The 24748-nt window shown below is 33.1% G+C and overlaps 2 protein-coding genes across 2 annotated transcripts in view; both read right to left on the minus strand.

Annotated features, from left to right (window-relative positions):
* Nucleotides 1-24748, minus strand: part of LOC132804939 (uncharacterized) — a 100383-nt gene that overhangs the window by 6659 nt on the left and 68976 nt on the right. The window lies entirely within an intron of this gene.
* On the minus strand, nt 10364-17230 carry LOC107403756 (ankyrin repeat-containing protein NPR4-like). The gene is made up of 3 exons (XM_060820077.1): nt 16672-17230; nt 12054-12592; nt 10364-11265 (listed from the first exon to the last, which is right to left on the minus strand). The coding sequence occupies exons 1-3, from the start codon at nt 17228-17230 to the stop codon at nt 10474-10476; spliced, it is 1890 nt and encodes a 629-aa protein (XP_060676060.1). The 3' UTR covers nt 10364-10473.

Genomic DNA, 24748 nt, shown 5'->3' on the forward strand with positions numbered 1-24748 from the left:
ATGGCAGTCCTTTAATAACAATTTGTATAAAACACACATATATATGCAATAGAAATAATCAACTAAATAAACAATCAAATATACATTTGATCATTCATGTCTGCCCACATGACCCATTTATTGCCGTACATTTCAAATATCGTGTTACAAAATATATCGATGCGTAATATAGGAAGTAAAGTAAAACAATCATCACATCAACAACAATAATAATATCTCACCTGCCCAAAGGCTACCACTTGTCTAAGGATTATTATACTTGCTCAATAGCTATCTTTCTTGCCCGTAGGCTGTGATACTTATCCGGATATATCATATGCTAATAATAATAATAATAGAAATAATACTAATAATAATAAAACAAAAATAATGGCAATAATAAAAATAATAATAATAATCATAATGAGGATGATAATATTAGTAATAATGAAAATAATTGTAAACATAATTATGATAAATAAGTAATATTAATAACGAGAATAATATTAATAATAATAATGACAATAAAAGCAATTAAATATAATGCTAGAAAATCAGGTTATGAATAGATAGAATAGTACGAGGTCAAATAATATTTTAAAAATTCAAAATATATTCTGAAATATACACTCGTATCAAGAGTACAAACGATATCCTCCAACATGCTGTGTAATCCATGATTCCAGCTGTCGCCGGCACCCTGCTACTAATACAGTCCGGGATGGTTGTCTAGATTAGCCGTCCAATCCCCTGGATTCGTAGGCAACATAGTTACGAGGCTAACTCTTTATGGACCACAAGTATAATATATATATATATATATATATACAAAAGATACTTGATGCATATACTATATACCAGTGGTGTCCTACGGTGTCCAACATTCCAAAGTACCTCTGACGGGGAGGTTAAAGAGAAAAACCGACATACGATCGCATGGCGTCCCACCACGCCGCTGCTAACAGGTGTCCTGGCCATGGAAGGGGATGGCTGATGCTCACTGTGCATTATACATTGCCTACTGTAACACCCCGACCCAAACCACATCGGAATTTGTGCACGTTGACCGAGGTTGACCATTGACCGAGTGGGTCAAAAGTTGACTTTTGTTCCAGTTGAAATTTCTAGTTGACCATGGTACTATGCCAAAGTGCATGATGCCCCGAGTTCGTAGACTAGTAGCACGTCGAAAACGGAGCTACGGTTTGAAAGTTATGGGCAAAACAAGTCGAGGTGCAAACTGTCCAAAAGGTGCCGGGAGTTGACTTTTTATTGTTGTGTAATTTTTTTTGACTTTTGTATGGTTGTAAAGTACTCGTCGATACAAGTTCATAGACTAGCGGCACGCTTAAATTGGACATCTGGTTAAAAAGTTATGAACGTGTGAAGTTTGCCGGATACCGTAATATTTTATTATATCTGGCTTAAGTGCACAGTAACGCCACGTGTTGCCACCTGATTGGTCCATGTGGGTGAACAGTGTCACCCACGGTGGCTTTTATTTGGCAAAAACATTGGGGAGGAGAGAGAAGAGAGAGAGAAACGACCGGCCGCTGGACTCGAAAAATTTTCCGGCCGATCCTTGCTACACGCACCGGCTAGATGGGAGCACCTTCCCATTTCCGGCCGAACCCCGAAATTTCACGATCGCCGGTGGCCGGACACTCCCAGACCGAGCCGGCGAAGCTCGACGGTGATTTTTCCCTTCCACCGCCGGCCACCGCTGTTGACCCGTTTTTGGCCACTTTCAAGCCACACACGCCTGACAGTCCCTCACCCGTGGCAATTCTGGCCTACCCACCAAATTTCACAGCTACCGGACCTCCGGCGCGCCGAGATTGGAGCATTTTCCGGCGAGGCGCCGAAAACCTTCAAACCCCGATCTCTTCACTATCCGGCCTCCGTTTGCCTCATCGTTAGTCTCGTTGGAATCCTCTCCTTTTGATCTACAAAACCCCCAAAAATCTCAGCCATCGGCCACCGCACGCGCTGCCGCCGGCGACGGTTGCCGGTGACCGCGGCGGCTCGCCGGAAGTCACTGTTCCGGCGAGTACCCAGTTGAACCGCCGGTCCCTGTCCACTAATTCCGACCTCCTGAATCCAAATCCGGCGTCCTTTTCCTCCTATTCGCGACGATTTGGGAGAATTGAGGAGTTGAATTCCAAAAGCTTTCCGGCGAGATTCCGGCCATCTCGGGTCCGATCTCCGGGAAGTAAGATCGGATCCGTGATCCTCATCACTCAAGCTTCGATTTGGTGTGCGTGTGGGTAGGGATGGCAATTTGCCCCGCACGGCCCGATACCCGTGGTGCACCGCCCCTAACGGGGCGGTTTTTCCCCGAAAATTTGGGGATGCGGGGCGGGCTCGGGGCAAATGCCTAAAAACCGAGTCGGGGACGAGGAATAATAACCCCGCCCTGAACCCGCCCCGATATATATATATATATATATATATATATATATATATATATATATTTATTATTTTGTTTTTACAAAATTTCATTTATGTAAAATCATTTTCTTCTTTTCTTTTTATTTATTTTTTTAAATATGTATTTTATTATAATTGTAAATTTGTTCATTGATGTATTTTATTATATTTTTATCGCATTGTAGTCATTTTCTTTATATTTTAATCATAAAATAATTTTTTTTATATAAATTTCTAAAAAAATATATCAATTAAAAAACAAAATGGGGAAAACCGTCCCGTCCCGTCCCTGCCCCGCAAAATCCTCGATCCTGCCCCGCATCTAAAAAAAGGGGGAAAATCGCGGGGATGGGATGTAAAATTCCCCGCGGGGACGGGGACAGGATTTTAAAAACCGGTCCCGCCCCACCCCGTTGACATCCCTACGTGTGGGTAGTGGAGTTGATCCTGCGGAGGATCTTAGCTGATATAAGCGCTTAAGGTGAGTAACCCACTTTTAAAAATATTTTGGGGTAATTAATTATATTTATGTGGTGTTAAATTGATATCTGGAATTTGTGCTCATGTGGTGGAATTTAAATATAATCGAGAACAAAATATTATTTTATATATATATATATATATTTTTTTTCCATTGATGCTAAACGGAATTTTGGGTTACTAAAAATTTCCCGATTATTATTTTATTGTGATTTAATTGTATTTGTTATACATGAGAAAGTATTTTCATTAATTAATTGTGTTTGGATTTTTATATTATTTTTGGGCATAATTGGTTTGAATATTTTAAAGAAATTATTTGCTTAATTGGTGGTTTAAATTTTATAATTATGCCCGTGGTATATTATTGTTGAACCTCGTGTTATGAGAAAAATTATTGTTTTATTGTTATCGATGTTTTCGTACCGGGTTTGTTAAAGGAAAATATGTGGGATGGTAAATGTGAAAATTGGTATATTTCCTACGGTAATTTTGGAAAAACGATACGGTTATGATTAATTTAGTCATTATTTTAGATGCACTCATACAGTATTGGTGTTCCGGTATATATGTGGTTAGCGCGCCAGTATTATGTTTCCCGTGAGTTGCCATTGGACCGTGGGCAGGCAAGTTTGATATTGGCCACAGCCGCCCCCCTCCTTGGCCAGGATGACGGTTTCAGCAGCGGTACTGTCGGGACGCCGAAGTGCCGTTTGCAAGTTTCTCTCTTTAACCCCCTGCCAGTCGGTGCTCGGGACGCTGGATATCGGAGGGCATCACTGGTATATGATGTGGTGCGTCAAGTATAAGTTTTCAGATAAAATTTCAAACCCCAAAAATGTTCAAAAAATTATTTATTATATTTATTTACATTTTAATTATATTTGGGGTATTTATTTATTTGTTGTTTATTAAGTTGTTTGATCCCTTGGTTTTCGGGAAATGCGAATATCGGGTTTTGTGAAAATGTTTTAAAAAGGGAACATTTCCAACAGAGTGAATAGTGAGAGTTTTGAGAGAAACTATTATTTTCAACTGTTATTATTTATTTACCTATTTAATTGCCGGTATTAATTAAATTCCCTTATTTGTTATATTATTATTATTATTAAAAGTGTTCAGTAGCTAGGGTCGCTCACTGAGATGATTAGCATCTTACGTTTTTAAATTCCGTTCCCTTAGGTGCAAGGGGTGGTAGACGTTATTCCGGAGCGAACAAAATCTCCGCCGCTATCGTAGTTCGAGAAGTACCTTTGTACTTGTTATTTCAGTTGTAATATTTCTTTCATCTTTGTTGTATTTTCTATTAAATAGCATTTCACGAAGCTCTGTATATTATTCTGGACACTTATGTTTTATTTATGCACTGGATTACTGTTATTCCTGTGAAGTGCTGTAAAATTGTGGAATCAATTTGTAGTATTGTGGGAGGAATAAGGGGATGAATATAGAAGTGTGTTTTCAGTGCAGATAATTTGTGGTAAGTCCAACCCTTAGGGGAGGTTCTGCCGGATTTTCCATTGGAGGGTCCGATAGGGTTTCCCTGGGATCAGGGCTTATCTAGGGTTCTGGTGAGGAATTTTGGAGGGGTCCTGACACTACCCTCGGTCCGATGACAACTACAGGACAACCTTATAAATCAACCTGCACGCTAATCACATCCACAACTACAGAATACGGGTACATGTATGATGCATCTAAAAACTTTAAATTTTTATAATACTATTAAAATAATGAATTTTGATAAAATAAGATAAAATAAAGTTTATGAATAATAAATAAATTAATTAATTTATGCATAAATATATTTTTTGGAAATACTAAATTTTAAACAAATATTTTTCTTCAAATCCATGAAATCAATTTTCACCAAAACAGTATAAAAATTCTTACATAATTTAAATCACATAAAAATAAAACATTTAAATCAAATAACAATTCCTCTTAAAATTTAAAACATATATAATATTCTTCAAAATTTTGAATGATATATAAAATATAACATGTGTGAACATCTTTATGTACTAAGTGTATATATATATATATATGTATATATATATTCACACACACACACACACACACACACACATATATATATATATATGTCTCATGTATGTGTGCATGCATATATATAAACTTAAGAAGTTAAAGTTGGGCATTATGATCACATAACTATAGTACACAGTATACAAGCATTTCAAATGTTCCAATTACTCACCCAACTCAAATGCCAACTAAAGCTTCCTGGCACCCATACACCATTTCTGTTCGTGAACCGGTAATTGAGTGTACAGATATATATATATATATATACACATATAGAGTACAACAACTCCTCCATATGGTCATCTTACTATATATACCCCAACTTAAGCTTTTACTAATTTGGCACCACTAACAACAAGTATCCCCATAAATACAAAGGAACTTAACATTACCCTTCTAAAGAGCTACCAACTATCACTTCCATAAGACAAGCAACAACTAAACACGATAAAACAGAGGACAAAGAAAATCTCTCTTGAGCATTATAAACCAGTAGCATATATATATAATATATATATACATATAGGAACCTTGCTCATTTATAAACTCAAAATCCTCCAAAATTTAAACCACCTTAGCATTGTGAATTCTAAAACATGTCAAAACCTCATATTGGTATGCACACGCACACATATATACGTATACGTATACATATATTTATAATTTATTCAAATTTCACCACAATTATGATATTACTCCAGAAATAACAAAATTCTAAATACCCACAAACAATTGAGATATTATAGATCAAATAGAAGCTTGAGAGACATAATTTACCAATATTTAAATTAACTTAGCTTAACTCGTCGGCGGTGGTCGGAATTTCTGTCAAAAAATGCTGTCAAGTGTGTCCTCTTGGTGCACCACAAACGAGCTCGAACTGAGATACACAGGGATCACCATCGTCTTTAGAAGGTTCAGATTAGTGAGAGAGGACCAGAAGTTGACCGGAAACGGCCAAAATCCGATGCATTGAAAGGAAGCCAGCCGCCGGCTTTTATGGTGTTTTCCGTCTCATCTCCCACCATGTCGGTGAACGGCGAGCACCATGGAATTTCTGGCGTGATGGGTCGTCAGCTGGCCATGGCATTGATGCTCAGTCCGGCCGGAATTGATGGCAACATAAGGAGGAGGATGACCGGCAGGGAGGAAGAGAAGGAGAGCTCGAGAGAGTTCCAGAAAGAAGAAGAAGAAAAGGAAGAAGAAGGAAGGAGAAGAGGGGCCTGTGGGTGTTTTTCCCACGTGGGGGAGAAGAAAAGAAAAAGAAAATAAATAAATAAATAAATAAAATAATATTAAAATAATAATATAATATAAAATAATAAAATAATATAATATTTAATTGGGTGAAATGTGGCATTTTCTTGTCGTGACACATGGCACCCTTTATAATGTTACACGTGGTATCACTGTTCACGCACACACATACCGATAAATACTAACAGCTGTCTCGGAAAAACTTCACAGGTCCGTAACTTTCTAAACACATGTCCAAATCGGGTGTGTTGCTAATCTACAAACTCGTATCAATGAATACTTCACAACCAACATAAGTCAAAGCTCGATTTTATAATAATAAAAAGTCAACTTCGGCATCCTCGGACAGTTCGGACCTCAATATGTTTTACTTATAACTTTCAAACCGTAGCTCCGTTTTTTATGTGCTACTAGTCTACGAACTCGGGTCGATACGTACTTCATAATAGTGCCTTGGTCAACCTAGAATTCTTACCGAGTCAAAAGGTCAAAGTTTGACTCTTCTCGGTCAACGACGGTCAACTTTGATCAGCTTAAGAAATTTCCGATGTACTTCGAGACGGGATGTTACACTAACATCGAGCTACCATGACATAAAGCACACATCATTAAGGCAAGAGAAGCAGTTGTTAAGCTGGTTGTCAAAATCATTGCGAAATAATAGATTAATATTTTTCCAAATGTCGCCCATGACGTAGATTGGATGAGAATGGAGATAATGGACAAGAAAAATGCAAGTAAATCACAGACGATGGAAAAATGTGAATTGTGTTTTTCCCCTTCATGCAATAGATATGTCTTTATTGCTGTTTGCTGGGCTTACAACATCATATCTGAAGTGGGTTGGTAGTTTATATTTTGTTAAAACATCTAATGTCAAATGCTTATTAAGATATAATAAGCTCGACTTCAGAATTCAAATTGAACGCTGGACTTGAAGTTAGAAGTTGACTTTTAGAATTGCTATGAAAACAACAATTTATTCAATCAAGGTTTTATATCATTTTTCTGATTCAATATATTTGAAGAAATCCATATTATGCTTCCAAATCCCCCCATGAATTCTATCTTTTTGGTCTAGTATTATTTTATTTAATTTTTGGTGTACTAAAAATATTTTTACTAGAAAAAAAATTCCAATTTTAGTTTTATTGTATTTTCTTCTAATTTTTATTTTTGTAATTTTGTTCTAATTTTTTTATGGTTTAGGTGTAAAAAAATATTATTAATTTTTGGTCTAATAAAAAAAATTTTATTAGAGGAAATTTCCAATTTTATTTTTATTTTTTTGGCTAATTTTAGGTACAAAACATTTAATTTCTTTGAAATTTAGTTGAAATAAAATAGGAATGGATAAAAATTTTCAAATAGATTACCACAGATATAAAATAAAAAAAATAAAAAAAATTATTTTTTTCAACATTTTAAAAATTTTTTAACTAAAAAATAAATTATGACATTAGTATACTGACATCATCTAACGGTAAAATTAATACAGTTAATTAATTAGACTGATTTATAACAAATTTGAATCTAGATAGTTAGTTTAAGCAATTCCAAATTTCAAAGTTTGATTCACATAATTCTGAAACTTTAAGTACTAATAAACAATTAAGCATTTTTCTTTTTTCTTTCTCACATTCTCACTAACGTTACTATTACAGATATTTCTTCAAACTTACACTCCATTCCTTGAAACCAAACTAGTTCTTTCCTTTCATTTTCTCTTTGTACGAACTTATTCTTTCTCTGCTTGCCTTTTACCTTTTCAAAAAATAAAAAGAATCAAAGGAAAAGAATAAGGGTTTTCATTCATTTTCGCTGAACTGAAAGCAGAGAGAATGAGTTTAGATTTCCAAGCAGTTTGAAGCGTTAGGATAAAAGTAAGGTTATTCTTTACTTAGGGGTTATTGTAGATAAAACATGGTCAAAAGGGAAGAGCATGGTTGCCAAATACAAAATGAAAAACTAAGAAATTTTTTTTTCATTTTTTTTTGGGCCGAAAAATAATTATGACATCCACATTTTGACGTCATCTAACGGTAAAATTAATACAATTAATTATTTAGACTGATTTGCAACAAATTTGAAACTGCAGAGTTGATTTAAGCAATTTCAAATTTCAGGGTTTTATTCGTGTAATTCTGAAAACTTATATACTAATCATCAATTAACCATTTTTCCTTTCTCTTCTCACACTCTCACTAACATTATTGTTACAGATCTTTCTTCGAACTTACACTTCATTCCCTAAAAACAAACCACTTCTTTCCGTTCATCTTCTCTTTGTACAAACTTATTCTTTCTTCGCTTGTCTTTTACCTTTTCAAAAAATAGAAAGAATCAAAGGAAAAGAATAAGGGTTTTCATTCATTTTCACTGAACTGAAAGCAAAGAGAATGAGTTCATATTTCCACGCAGCTTGAAGCTTTAGGATAAAAGTAGGGTTATTCTTTAATCTTGGGGGGTATTGTAGATAAAATATGGCAAAAAGGGAATTGCGTGGTTGCCAAGATAGTGCATTTGGCCCCACTATTCTCTTTCATTTAAGGAAGGAATTCACACCCTGCTCCTAATAGATGGCTGTGACACAATGAAAAAAATTTATAGTATACAATACTAAAATTGATACATGCCAAAACAAATACATATTACAACATATGCTAGTTTTTCACTCCAAATTAGTTGTAATATTTTTTTACGACCAGACCATAAAAAATAAAAATTAGAAAAAATAAAATAAAAATAAATTTTTATGCTTTTTTTTTATTATTTTGTCTAATATAAAAGTAATAAATTTATTACTATTGATTTTATTTATTTTTATTTTTATTTGGTCATAATTTTTTACAAACTAAAGATATGAAAATTAGAAACTTTTTTTTTTAATAAGAAAAAAGGAAATTATAAACATGATTTACTAGCTTTTTTCCTGTCCACTTTTCCTATTCTCATCCACTTGCTCAGTTGGGCATCACTTTTGAGTTAAAAGACCTGGGAAAATGCCATTCTTTTCTTGGTCTTCAAGCCAAATTCTTTAAGGGAGGATTATTGCTACACTCAAAGTACACTCATGACTTTCTAAGTTGGGCCAATATGTTGTATGTTTCATCAATTTCAACTGCTATAGTCCTATTGTGTCAAAGTCAAAGGGAACAGTGGATTGTGACCCTTTGTTTTCTTCAACAAAGTCATCAAACTTTATCAGACTGTTCAAATGTTGATTGGGGAGGGTGTCCCATCAATTATCTATGTATTTTCTTGCGTTAATTGTATGATCTCATGTTGTTTGGAAAAGCAACGTACAGTTGCAAGATCAAGCACAGAGGCTAAGTACATGCTATGGCAACAATAGCATCGGAGCTCACATGGATTACTTATTTGTTGCAAGATATCCGTATTACTTCATCTAAACCAGTCCAACTATTTTGTGATCATTTAGATGTCTAAATATGTACATAAATCCTGTTTTTCATGCAAAAACTGAACTTATTCATATTGATTATCGTTTTATTGATTATCTATTATGTTCCATCAAATCGACAAATAGCATATATTTTTACTAAATCTCTGATCAGGGATCCTCAATAGAGCTTCCGCTTGTTCACAATGTTCCCCTCTCTAGTTTGGAGGGGCCTGATAAAGCATCATCACCAACCAAAATCGAAACAGTTGTTGAAAGAGACATGTGTATGTAAAACAGTGCAAGGTGATAAGAACCAACACTTTCAAAAGTCTTGTTAGCTAAGTGTAATGTTTTGAATATTCCGTAAGTTTCGGTTATGTATCATGTATATATTACAGGATATAACTATTGTAAACAATCAAGACTCAAAAGCATCAATACAAGTGTGAAATATTCATTCCATTCAATATTACTTTTCGTTCACTCTCTTTTGCGTTTACTCAAATATGAATTTCAACCTCTTTTGGTGCTTTTATTTATTAATAAATTTTAATTTTCTTTCTCTCGGTCTTTTTCTCATTGTTTTTTCTTTTCCCTCTACTTCCCCCCCCCCCCCCCCCCTCTCTCAAGATCTTAATAAGAGTTGCCATTATATTGTAACGATTTTTTTTTTTTTGGGGCAAACCAGGTACAAAAGTGCAATTTAAAAAAAAAAAAATCATTGCTAATGAATTAAAATCAAATTGAAAGCAGTGCATCATTTCATAAAACTAATAGTGGAGTTCATTGGAAGTACTTAACAATATCCAGCACGGCTAATACATTACATAGGGAGTTCCATCATTGACATGCAATTTGAATTTAAATATAATGTTTCAACTCCAGAGTCCAAAACGACTTCTGACGATCTTGGGAGGCGCAAATCTTCTAGCTGTTGCGTATAAGTTGCCCAATAATAGAGAAGAAGAAAAAACAAAGACGTAGAAGCCAATAAACATGATGAGAGTCGTAATTATATCTACATCCTTGAGGTACTCGTGGTTCTCTGTTCTAGGGATGACTGTCTTTATGCCTTGGTCAAAGGCAAAAACCATGGCAAAAAGTGCGAATCCTGTAAGATATCCTGTCAAAGCAACTGGGAATAAAGTGGCTGTGAATATTTTTCCTAATAGCGTGAGAAAAAAGTGGAGCAACAAGGACGCAGTAGATAGAGAAAGAGCCAATTGATCATAAAACAGAAACCGTTTGAATTCTTTAGTTCTGTGGAGAACTGGTAGCCCTTGGTTGTTGTAACCACCGGGCATTGCAAAAGCGGCCGCAAAAGTGGCGGTGGCTATGATTGTTGCTACCAGTATATTGAGGTTGGTGAAATCGTTCATCATATTTTCAAATCCTCCTTCATTTTTAGACAGCTCCTTCTTGTCTGATGATACCATTACCATCTTTTCAGGCTGGTTCCGGCCGGCTTCTTTGTTTTCTTCAACTTGTATTTCAACTTCTTTCTTTTCCTTACTCTCTGCTTCATTAATTTGCTGTTTACAGCCGGCTTCGTCTTCTTCAATTTGTATTTCATCTTTTTTATTTTCCTTACTCTCTGCTTTATTTGTTTTTCTTGTATCCACTGGTGGTAAAACAATTTCTATCTCCAAACCCACCATGATCTTCAACTGGACCACATCCATTACACTTTTCAATTAGAGCAATTAGCTTGAAAATATTTATTAATGCCAACACACATGTCTTTGGATGCATAAAATTAACCAATACTATAATTGGTTTGAGAAAGGAAGATCAGCACAGAGACAAAAATTACTACAACGCTAAACATATGTGTGTGTATATATATATATAGATCTATATATTGACATTATAAATAACGAGTAAACCATATCATTTCTTCTATAAAAAAGGTAAAAAAAAAAAAAAAACTTTAAAATTACATGAATATTAGAATTTCTTTTCAAAATTAAAGAATTATAAAACAAAAAATCGAATTGTTATATATAAATATAGTCGGAACAAAAATATGTATATATATATATATATATATGTACAGTCCGTTTATGGTGCGGACCACAGTATTGGTGACGGTTTTTCATAGTATTGGTGACGATTTTCTAAAAAACCGTCGTTAGTACTATGAAAAACCATCACTAATACTGCGGTCCTCATGCGGACCGTCCTCACCATAGAATTTTCGTATATATGTATATATGAAATTTATTATTTGACCACATCTACGTTTATTCTTTTAAATTTCTTAATCTCATACCTAGTAAATATATATATTTTTTTTCAAAAGTTAATGCTTGGCTAATGATGTATCATGTATACCATCAGATATTCTCTATTGTACATCTGAGTCATATTATATCTCATATATGCATATTAATTAGATGATGTAGGCCATGCATTCATATATAGTTCTATTTTGCATGTGTGCCAGAAAACTTACAATTTCAGTATCCTGTAGTTCCTTGCTTGATAGGATTATGTCAACAAATGTCATTTTGTCCTTGTTTGTAGCTCCTTTGTCAATTCTTGAGTCATTTGTAAGAATTCTTAAAATATGGAAATCTCCTACAGTAGCGGCTACATGCAAAGCTGTATTTCCTTTGTTATCTTGGAGATCTATAAGATCCTGAAATGCCATGGCCTGATCTAGGAGAAATTTCACCGCCATTACCTTTCTACTTTCCACCGCAATATGAAGAGCTGTCCGACCATTGTTATCCAACAACTCACAAACTTCTGGACAGCTTTTCATCAGCACTCTAATGACAGCATCATGTCCTTTCTTTGCTGCAATGTGAAGGGCAGACATACCTTCTTTGTTCTTTGAGAAAGGAAGGCTCTTACTCTCTTTCTGCAAAAATTGTTCAACAAGTACCGCATTGCCAATATGTGCGGCATAGTGAAGAGAAGTCCATCCAAAATCATCAGCTTGTTCTAGTTCTGAAGCTTGTTGTTTTTCCAGAGCCTGAAACCCATCATCTACATAGGAATCGAAAAATTGTAGATTAGGGCAAATTAGTTAAGGAAAGTAAATATTTATATAGCATATATATTCAAATGCACTTCACTACCCATCTAATTTGTATTGTTTCAATTGAAGGGAGGCTAAATGTTCAATTGAAACCTTCCAATTTTATTTTTGTTTGCAATAGCTAGAGAACTAAAAAATTGTTTAATGATCAAGGGATACATGTGCACCCCACGTGTTGACTATTTTGTATAAAAGATAAATAGGTGGTAAAAATGGCAGGCAAATATTATATTTTCACAACCTAAAAGATACAAAGATGATAGGCACCGAAAAAAAAAAGGCTTGGGGCTCTGCACTTAATTACGAAAAAAGGTTTTGGCTGCCTTTGAAATAGTTAAAGTAAGTATTCATTTATTAGAACGGCAGCCAAACTGGGATTTTTTTACCATTCTTTTTCTTACAAGTTCCTATATATACTGCAAAAAAATTGAAAAGAGTTAATTTCGTCGACCCCAAAAGCTTATTTTAAATACAATTTAATATCCTCAAATCTAAAAATATCATAAGTCTCTTCTGTATATTCAAAAGTTATTATATTCCTTCTTTATTGTTTCATTCACACTACTCTAATTAATATCATTCACACCTCCTACTGTATTTAAAACAAAGCTTTAATTTGATTCATACATCTGATTTAAAAAATATCGTAAATCTCTCTCCAATTTTAAAAGGTCATTAAGTTTCTTTACTTATTGTTTCATTCACACCTGTTCGATATCATTTACATCCCCTATAAATGTGCTAGTTCTAATTTTTAAAATCATAAAGTAATAGATTGTAATTTGTGCAAACCTTAAGGAGAAAGATGAAATATAGCCAATTAAAAATCAGGGGTTCAATTGAAGGATTTTAAAACATTAGGCTTTTGGTGTAAATAATAAAATTTTAAGGAAGTAAAGTGCATTTGATCTTTATATATAGACCAATGTTTTGACAAATCTCTCCATTATTAAAATGCCCTAATTACTGAACTCTAACATAATGGCACGATGAATTTTTATATGTTGTGAACATACTTCCCACCTAATTATGTTGAGAAGATATTGATATGATAAGTGTTGAGAGTTGTCAACTTAATTTTTATTTTTTAATCATTATTTCAAATGATACGATTAATATCAATATGTTAGTGACTTTATATTGGAACATATTCTAATAGAACATATTAATTAAAAATAATATTAATATTATAGTTTATTATGACACGATGCAAGTTTTTATTTATTTATTATTATTATTATTATTTTGGTAAAGACATTACACAAGTTTAGTGAAGCAACTTTTTCTAAATTTTGAACTCAAAAAATAAATAAATAAACCCCTTTCTTAATTGTTCCAATTTATGATTTTTTTGTTTTTCATATTTGTCTTAGCCGGTGTTCTGCCCAAGTGTTTAGGAGGATAGATTTTTGATCTTGTAATGACTATTCATGATCATGAGTAATATGGGAAAATAAAAGAACCAAATTATTACAAATTAAGTTCAAATATTTCCCCCTTTTTTTTTTCAAAAATTTTAAGCGGTTAGGGAGTAGATTTAATATTATATACATCAACCTATGTTAACAACAAAAAGGAGAAAAATTGAAAATTTTAATGAGGAGGATTCCACTTAGAACTGGCTGAACATAAGACATGGAGATGTGTTCATAATAGTTTTTACCACATGCTAAGCTTACAATTACAATGAGTAAATTCATATATGCACCAACTCAAAATTTTAAAAGCTTTTTGACTTTATTAACCTTACATATGAACCTGATAAATATTTGATGTGAGGCCAAATAAGGAAAGTCGTTAATATATTTATTTTACTCAAATAATAAAGTTAATTAAGGCAAACCTGCCAATATGTGTACATATCAGCCAGTCTCTTATCATGATGTTTTTATGGATTTTTCATCTCTTATCATGATGTTTTTATGGATTTTTCATCAGAACTTTATGTATTTGAACCTTATTTATTAGTTTTTGAATCTTCATTGGCTGAGATTTAAAAATGGATTTGAATTTTATATAAATTAAGTAAAACATTGAAACTCTAGAAGAAAAAGTAAACTTTGTTAAGATTCATATAAATTCTAAATATATTTTTAAATTTCAACTTTTAAAAAGATTAAATGGTTTATAAATGAGATGCTGATAAAAAATTAATCAAAATATTCTAATAAAAGATTAACTAATATATGTATATATATATATACAAAAGATTAACTAATATATGTATATATATATACAAGTTTTACCATGCAAATATCTGCATAGAATATTACTATATATATATATATATTTTCCTACTAACCTGATATTGTCGATTTATATAAAATAAAGGTTTTTGCAGGAAAGCCAAGTGGACATATTAATCTCCTATCCTTAATATCAATATATATATATAGATATACAAAAATGGAGGGATCCAATTAAATGTTTTAGCAATGGAAGAGAACATTAAATGTAACGAGAATTTATGTCTTGAAGGAAAAGAATGCTTTTACCTCTCTTTTCGATGTCACGTGAGGAGAAAAATCTACGTATGATTTTGCTTGACAGTAAATAATCGATAATCCCATCACTTCGCAGCATAATCCAAACACTCGGCGATACTGAAAACCTCTCTTCCAAAGTTAAAGACACATGGCCTACAAGGGATTGGAAAAGGACAGAATCTTTAGCCTAAATGATATCCAAACATTATTATTATTATTATTATTATTATTATTATTATTATTATGATTATTATTATTATTGTTGCTATTAATTTCACTCTAAGAGATTACCATATATTCCAAAATAAGAAGGAATGAAAATTTTATTCGGATGGTAAGTTCATTCTTGGTTTTATCACTGGATGCAACTTATAAATACATAGTTCAATAGTTCAGTGGTTTTACTTTTACCAATAAACTCAGAAATTGATGGCATTCACATATGATCCTTTTCAGCAAAATTTGCTTTTTAAATGAAATTGTAAATTTTGACTTTTCACCTTAGAATTTAAAAATGTGAACGGAAATAAATTTCGAAACAATTTGGTAAAAATGAGAATGGTAAAATTTATAAAGAACTTAATTTTTGGTAAATATTATTTTACAAATAAATTTGTAAAAGAAAACAGTTTTATTTAGACTTTTTCGACTTTGTCCGAACTATAATTAAACATTATACTTTTGAAAAATTATCTTCATATTCATTTATCAGTTTTTACCAATTAATTTTAACAATTAAAGATCATAATTGTATTTTCATAATACTATTATTTAATTATAAAATATAAAGTTTTAGCATTCTTTTGGTCTTTAACTATTAAATTAATTGGTAAAAAGTAATAATTAGTCTACTTTGATAGATTTAGATTTAGAATACTAGAAGAAGGTTAATGTTTTAATAATAATTTTCTTAAAATATAGGATCTAAATATAATTATGGCAAATCTAAGGAATTTAAATGAAAATTTTCCTTTATAAAAAGCTTATTACAAATAAATGATGTCAATTCATATGTATGATTAAATATCCATGGTGGATACTACAAAGAAGAATAATATAAACTATTAATAATTTATTATAGGATGGCGAATAATATCTATTAGGCTAATTCTTGTAATTAGCAGAAAAAATTGTTAATAAAATTTGCAAAAAACTTGTGTGATTTATCATTTAACAAGAAAACAACACTTTGAAATTTCATTTAAAAAAAAAAAAAATTAGGAGCTAAAGATGCAAAATGTAACCATTAAAATTTCTAATAAGTGCTACTGACTCAAATGGATGTGAACTATGAAGCATAAAAAGGTTATGCATATGCATAAATATATATATATATATATATAGAAGAAAAGTAAATAAACTACTTTCCATTTTGTACATAATTATATGTACCGCAAATGCAGAAAACTATCAAAATTTTTCAACAATAAAACTAAAATATATTTTCTAATTAAAAAAAGTAAATATGGGAAAGTATGAAGGAATGAAAGAGAAGAAATTAATGTCGTAGGGGATCAATTAGTTAGGGATGATATACTAACGTCTTTTGGAGCGAATGGTGTATACGTGCGAGACGTTCATGCCATTCCTTCCTTGGCGAGAGCACTTTGGAGCATTGTTTTGGATATGCAGGGCCACTAGGTCAAAGCGTCTATCCACCGCCATGAAAAGAGGAGAGTCTCCTTCGCCATTTACTATGGATGCCAAATCAGGGTCTTCTTTAATTAGTAACTTGACAACCTCCAAGTGATTATAGCGAATAGCTTCATGGAGCGCTATATCTTTCTTATTATTCTTCAATGTCAATAGACTCTTGCTTTGCTCAACATCTGTCTTTTTTGCCATTTCCACTAGAATTCTTACAGTGTCCAGATGCCCTAGTTTTGCTGCAATGTGAAGTGGAGTGTTTCCTTCATTGTTTTGCTCATAAAGAAAACGCAGAAGATAATCATCTTCTTCAAGTCGCCTTAGCTTCCCAGATTTAGCGGCTATATGAAGAATAGTGTTGTTTTGGCCGCGGGATCTGATGTTGTCCACATCACCAAACAGATTGTGGTCGCTTAATCCATCAATTGCAGCATAATACAATTCACCATCCATCGTAAGCTATCTTGCTAGATATTTTTTATCCAATCTCCACTCTCTTTCTCTATATCTTATCTTTATCTTATCTCGCATCTAACTATGCATATATAAAGGAGAATTGGAACTTTGAGTGTTGAGTGGTGAATGTCCGTTTACCCCTTTTCTTTGGATTAATTATTGACTAGTACCTAAAGTTTTAGAATTATGCAAATGGAATTTTAAAATTTGAAATTCTTTGAGTTGAACTCTGAAGTTTCAAATTTATTGCAAATTAGTTCAATTGAATAACAGTCTTAATTTTGTCAGTCATCAGCTTGATGTTATGCTAATGTTAAACTTTCGTTTTCAACCAAAAAAAAAAAAATGAAAAAAATAAATTTTCTTATTTTTTCATTTTATGTTTATGTTTTTTTACTAAAAAAAATGTATCCAATCCTATTTTATTTAAACTAAAACTCCAAATAAATTAAATATTTTTGAAACTAAAATTAGATCAAAAATAAAAGTTTTAAATAAAATTAAAATTTTGGTCTAATAAAAATATTTTTATTAGACCACAATTAAATAAAATAATTTTAGTACACCAAAATTAATAATATTGTTTTATGCGCAAACCATAAAAAAAATTATTCTAAAATAAAAAATAAAAAAATAGACAAAAAATTAAAAAAAAAATTAATTTTTATGATTTTTTATTTTAGTTTAAGGATAAAAGGACGTTAGATCTACTTACACTCACTTGCAGTTCTATAAGGAACAAACAATAGCAGAAAAATTAAAAGTAAAATGAGCCATTTTTGCTTAAAAAGATAAGAATCTAAAAATAATAAAAATAAATTATTAAACTAAATAAAAATAAAATAAATAAATATAATCAATAGTAATAAATTGATTTTTATTTTTTATATTATACAAAAATAAAAAAAAAACATCAAAAATTATTTTTATTTTTATTTTTTGTCTCATTTTTATTTTTTATAGTTTGGTCGTAAAAAATTATTATAACGTTTTGGTCTAAAATTATTTAATTTAATTTTTAGTCTAGTGAAAATATTTTTAATAGAGCAAACTTACAATTTTAGGATTATTTGTATTTTTGTAATTTTGGTCTAATTTTTTATGGTTTAGGAGTAAAAAAATATTATTAATTTTTGGTCTAATAATATTATTTTCTTTTAATTTATAGTCTAATAAAAAAAATTATTAGACCAAAAAGTCCAATTTTAATTTTTTTTTTTGTGTAATTTTAGGTCATGAGCATTTAATTTCATTGGAATTTTAATTTAAAGAAAATAGAAATGGATAGAATTTTTCAAATAAATAACCACAAATATAAAATGAAAATATAAGAAATTTTATTTTTTTCAAAAATTTTTTAATTTTTTTTTTACAGAAAAATAAATTATGATGTCAGCTACTGACATCATCTAATGGTAAAACTAATACCGTTAATTAATTAAACTAATTTGTGATAAATTTGAAACTATACGTTCAATTTAAGCAATTCAAAATTTCAAGGTTCTATTTGCATAATTCTGAAACTTCAAGTACTAAGTAGCAACTAACCATTTTTCTTTTCTCCTTCTCATGTTCTCACTAACTTGATTGTTACAGATCTTGCCCTGAACTTACACTCCATTCCTTCAAAGCAAACCACTTCCTTCTTTTCATTTCCTCTTTGTATGACCTCATCATTTCTCTGCTTGCCTTTTACCTTTTTAAGAAATAGAAAGAATCAAAGGAAAAGAATAATGGCTTTCATTCATTTTCACTAAACTAAAAGCATAGAGAATGAGTTCAAATTTCCAAATAGTTTAAAGCTTTAGGATAAAAGTATGGTTATTCTTTAATCTTAGGAGGTGTTGCAGATAAAACATAGCAAAAAGAGAAGTGCATGGTTGCCAAGCTTAGTGCATTTGGCCCCGCCTTTCTCTTTTCTTTAAGAAAGAAATTCACACCCTGTTCTTAATAGGTGGCTATACGCAATGAAAAAATAATATAAAATTAAAAAATAAGAAATTTATTATTTTTTCAATTTTTTTTGCTAAAAAATAAATTATGACGCCAGCATGCTAGCATCATCTAACAATAAAATTAACATCGTTAATTAATTAGATTGATCTACAACAAATTTGAAACTACAGGATTCAATTTAAACAATTTCGAATTTCAAAGTTCAATCCACATAATTTTGAAACTTCAAGAACTAGTTAGCAATTAAGCATTTTTCTTTTTCTTTTTTTCTCACGTTCTCAGTAACGTTATTATTACATATCTTTATCTGAACTTACACTCCATTCCCTGAAATCAAACCACTTCTTTCTTTTCATTTTCTCTTTATATGAACTTATTCTTTTTCTACTTGCCTTTTACCTTTTGAGAAATAGAATGAATCAAAGGAAAGGAATAATGGTTTTCATTCATTTTCACTGAACGAAAGCAGAGAGAATTGAGTGCAGGTTTCCAAGTAGTTTGAAGCTTTAGGATAAGAGTAGGGTTAATCTTTAATCTTGGGGGGTGTTGCAGATAAAAGGAAAGTGCATGGTTGCCAAGGTTAGTGCATTTGGCCCCACCCTTCTCTTTTCTTTAACAAAGGAATTCACACCCTGTTCTTAATAGGTGGTTGTGATGCAATGAAACATTAATATAAAATTAAAAAAGTAAGATTTTTTTTTTAAAAAATTTTTTGCTGAAAAATAAATTATAGCATCAATATACTGACTTCATCTAAGGATAAAATTAACATTGTTAGTTAATTAGACTGATTTGCAACAAATTTGAAATTGTAGGATTTTATTTAATCAATTTCAAATTTCAGGACTCGATTTGTATAATTCTAAAATTTCAAGTACTAATCAGCAATTAAGCATTTTTCTTTTTTCTTTCTCACGTTCTCTGTAACACCCCGTCCCAAATCGCACCGGAATCCGTGCACGTTGACCGAGGTTGACCGTTGACCGAAGGGGTCAAAAGTTGACTTTTAGACTCGGTGGGAATTTCGAGATGACTAGGGCACCGTGGCGAAGTGCACGATGCCACGAGTTCGTAGACTGGTAGCACGTCGAAAACGGAGCTACGGTTTGAAAGTTATGGACGAAACAAGTTGCGGTCCAAACTGTCCAAGGGATGCCGGAGTTGACTTTTTGTTTATGGGGAATTGAGCTTTGACTCATGCATGGTTGTGAAGTGCTCGTCGATACGAGTTCACAGACTAGCGGCACGCTCAAAACGGACATCCGGTTAAAAAGTTATGGACGTTTGAAGTTTACCGGATAGCGTTTTATTTTAATATTTTTTTTGGGTCGGTGAACAGTGAAATGCCACGTGTCAGTTTCTGATTGGTCCACGTGGCATGAACAGTGTCACGCAGGGTTTTAATTTTGAAAAACTCTCGGGGAAGAGAGAGAAAGAGAGAGAAGAGAGAGAAAGAGAGAGAAGAGAGAGAGAGAGCCACCGCCGGCCACCGGATTTTGCCACTGTTCCGGCCGAGTTACTGTACACGTGCCGGACAGAAAGCTTGCCCACCTCATTTCCGGCAAAACCTCCAAATTTCACGGCGAACGGCCGCCGGACGCGCCCGGATCGGACGTCCGAAGTTTGGCGGCGATTTTTCCCCCTCCACCGCCGGCCACCGCGAATCGGCACTATTCCGGCCGATATACAGTACACGCGCCATACACCCAGCATCCTCTCCTCAAGTCCGGCCTACCCACCAAAAATCACGGCCATCGGACCACCGACGCGCCGGGATCGGAGCGTTTTCCGGCGAGGGGTCGAAAATCTTCAAACGGTGATTTCTCCGCCGTCCGACCTCCGTTTTGCTCACCGTCGGTCCCGTTGGATTGCTCTCCTCACGATCTACAAATCTGCAAAATTTCACAACAAACGGCCACCGTCGGAAATTACTGTTCCGGCGAGTACCCGAAAATTTCAGGCCAGCTCCAGTCTGCAGTGTTCGACCTCCTGAACCCAAATCCGACTTCCGTTTCCACCAATTCGCGACGGTTTGGGAGAATTGCGGAGCCGAAACCCGAAAAGCTTCCCGATAAAATTCAAACCCCGTCGGGTACGATCATCGAAAATTAAGACCGGATCTGTGATTAGCATCACTCGAGCTTCGATTCGGTATATGATTCGTAAATTTTAGTTATCGTTTGTGTTTTGACCCCCCGGGTACCGGGTATTATTTACCCGAATAAAATATTAATTTATTTGACTGTCTGTGAATTTTGTTCTAGGAGCACCGGTGAGTCGTAGAATTGATCCCGTAGTGGATCATGGGTTAATTGCGTGCTCCATGTGAGTGACCCACCTTCAAATTAATTTTGGGGAATTTAATTGATGAATATATTATGTGTGAATTAAATATTTGGAATTTAATTTCTATGTGCCAAATATTTATTGGATTTATTGTAGAATTATTTATGAATTTATTGGATTTAAGAAAATGCGAATTCTACAAATTTATGCCGTGTGGAATTATTTTATGGTTTTGAGGATTTTGAAATTGGTGTGGTTTTAATGGTAAATTGGGCACGATTTGATTTTCAAATATTTCAAGGAAAATATTTGGTTATGTTGGTGATTTCAATTTTTATGAAATATGCCCATAAAATATTATGGGATTTGATTATGATATTTCGAGAAATTATTTATGCTTGGAAAAAAAAATGTGGATATTTGAATTGATGGATTTGGGAGTTGGTGGATTTGAAAATCATGGAATTTATGGTATAGATTATAAGGAAATTGTGGAGAATTTCCCGGTTCAAGCGGATGGATTATGCCCGCTATGCTTATGAAAAATGTGAAAATTGTTTTATGATTTAAATTTATGGATTTTATAATTTTTAGATGCACCGTGCACGTACTGGTGTTCTGATTATGTGATATGGTATATGTGATATGGTTAGTGTGCACACGGTTGTGATTAACGCGCAGGTGGGTGTGATTAGCGCGCAGGTGATGTGATTAGCGCGCAGGTGGGTGTGAGTAGCGCGCGGTTGATATTATGAGGGTGTCCTGTGGATGCCATCGGAGAGGGCGGCCACCCCCCTTTGGCCGGGACACCAGGTTAGCAGCGGCGCTGTGGGACGCCACGCGACCGTATGCCGGTTTCTCTCTATAACCTCTTGTCTGGCGGTACCTTGGGACGCTGGGTACTGTTGGCGCCACTGGTATATAGTGGGTGCATCAAATGATTTTCAGAACTGTGTTTTAAAAATAAAATGTTTGGAAACTGAATTGGAATTAAAAATATAATTGTTACCGCTTCTGGTATTTAATTGATGTCTTGGTTTTCGGGGCATATGGATAAAGGGTTTTTGTGAAATTGTTTTAAAAGGGGAACCTTTCCAACTGAGAGAATTGTAAGGGTTTTGAGAGAAAATATTATTTCCAAATAATTATTATTTATACTTATTATTGTGATAATATATGGTATAGTAGTAGGGTCGCTCACTGAGATGATTAGCATCTCACACTCTTAAATTCCGTTCCTCTAGGTACAAGGTTGTCGGCGTTCACTCGGAGCGGACTTGATCTTCCTCGCTGTTTTAGGTCGTGCTGTACCCTGTTTTTCTTTTATTGCAGTTGTAATATTTCTTTCATTCTTGTTGTATTTATTATGCACTGGATTACTGTATTTATTTTGAAGTGCTGCAAAAATTTGTGGAATCAATTTGTAGTATTGTGGGAGGAATAAGGGGATATTTTTAGAAGTGTGTTTTCAGTGCAGGTAGTTTGTGGTAAGTAAATCCCTTAGGGGAGGCTCTGCCGGATTTTCCGTTGGAGAGTTCGGTAGGGTTTCCCTGGGATCAGGGCTGTCTAGGGTTCCGGGGAAGGAATTCTGGACGGGTCCTGACATTCTCACTAACATTATTGTTATAGATCTTTCTCTAAACTTACACTCCATTCCTTGAAACCAAACCACTTTCCTTTCATTTTCTCTTTGTATGAACTTATTCTTTCTCTACCTGCCTTTTACCTTTTCAAGGAATAGAAAGAATCAAAGGAGAAGAATAAGGGTTTTCATTCAGTTTCACTAAACTAAAAGCAAAGAGAATGAGCTTAGATTTCTAAATAGTTTGAAGATTTGGGATAAAAGTATGGTTATTCTTTAATCATGGGGGGTGTTGCAGATAAAACATGGTGAAAAAGGAAGCGTGTGGTTGCTAAGGTTGGTGCATTTGGCTCCATTCTTCTCTTTTCTTTAAGAAAGGAATTCACATCTGCTCTTAATAGGTGGCTATAACGCAATGAAAAAATAAGAAATTTATTTTTTTCAATTTTTTAAAGTTTTTTTGCTGAAAATTAAATTATACCGACTCATCTAGTAGTAAAATAAATGAAACTACAATATTCAATGTAAGCAATTCCAAAGTTCAAAGTTCGATTCATATAATTTTAAAACTTCAAGTACTAATTAGCAATTAACCATTTTTTTTTCTCACATTCTCACTAATGTTATTCTTACAGATCTTTCTCTGAACTTACACTTAATTCTTTGAAACCAAACCACTTCTTTCCTTTCATTTTCTCTTTGTACAAACTTATTCTTTCTCTGCTTGCCTTTTACATTTTCCCGATTATTATTTTATTGTGATTTAATTGTATTTATTATACATGAGAAAGTATTTTCATTAATTAATTGTGTTTGGATTTTTATATTATTTTTGGGCATAATTGGTTTGAATATTTTAAAGAAATTATTTGCTTAATTGGTGGTTTAAATTTTATAATTATGCCCATGGTATATTATTGTTGAACCTCGTGTTATGAGAAAAATTATTGTTTTATTGTTATCGATGTTTTCGTACCGGGTTTGTTAAAGGAAAATATGTGGGATGGTAAATGTGAAAATTGGTATATTTCCTACGGTAATTTTGGAAAAACGGTACGGTTATGATTAATTTAGTCATTATTTTAGATGCACTCATACAGTATTGGTGTTCCGGTATATATGTGGTTAGCGCGCCAGTATTATGTTTCCTGTGAGTTGCCATTGGACCGTGGGCAGGCAAGTTTGATATTGGCCACAGCCGCCCCCCTCCTTGGCCAGGATGACGGTTTCAGCAGCGGTACTGTCGGGACGCCGAAGTGCCGTTTGCAAGTTTCTCTCTTTAACCCCCTGCCAGTCGGTGCTCGGGACGCTGGATATCGGAGGGCATCACTGGTATATGATGTGGTGCGTCAAGTATAAGTTTTCAGATAAAATTTCAAACCCCAAAAATGTTCAAAAAATTATTTATTATATTTATTTACATTTTAATTATATTTGGAGTATTTATTTATTTGTTGTTTATTAAGTTGTTTGATCCCTTGGTTTTCGGGAAATGCGAATATCGGGTTTTGTGAAAATGTTTTAAAAAGGGAACATTTCCAACAAAGTGAATAGTGAGAGTTTTGAGAGAAACTATTATTTTCAACTGTTATTATTTATTTACCTATTTAATTGCCGGTATTAATTAAATTCCCTTATTTGTTATATTATTATTATTATTAAAAGTGTTCAGTAGCTAGGGTCGCTCACTG

The sequence above is a fragment of the Ziziphus jujuba genome, chromosome 8, assembly GCF_031755915.1.
Source record: "Ziziphus jujuba cultivar Dongzao chromosome 8, ASM3175591v1".
Lineage (NCBI taxonomy): Eukaryota > Viridiplantae > Streptophyta > Magnoliopsida > Rosales > Rhamnaceae > Ziziphus > Ziziphus jujuba.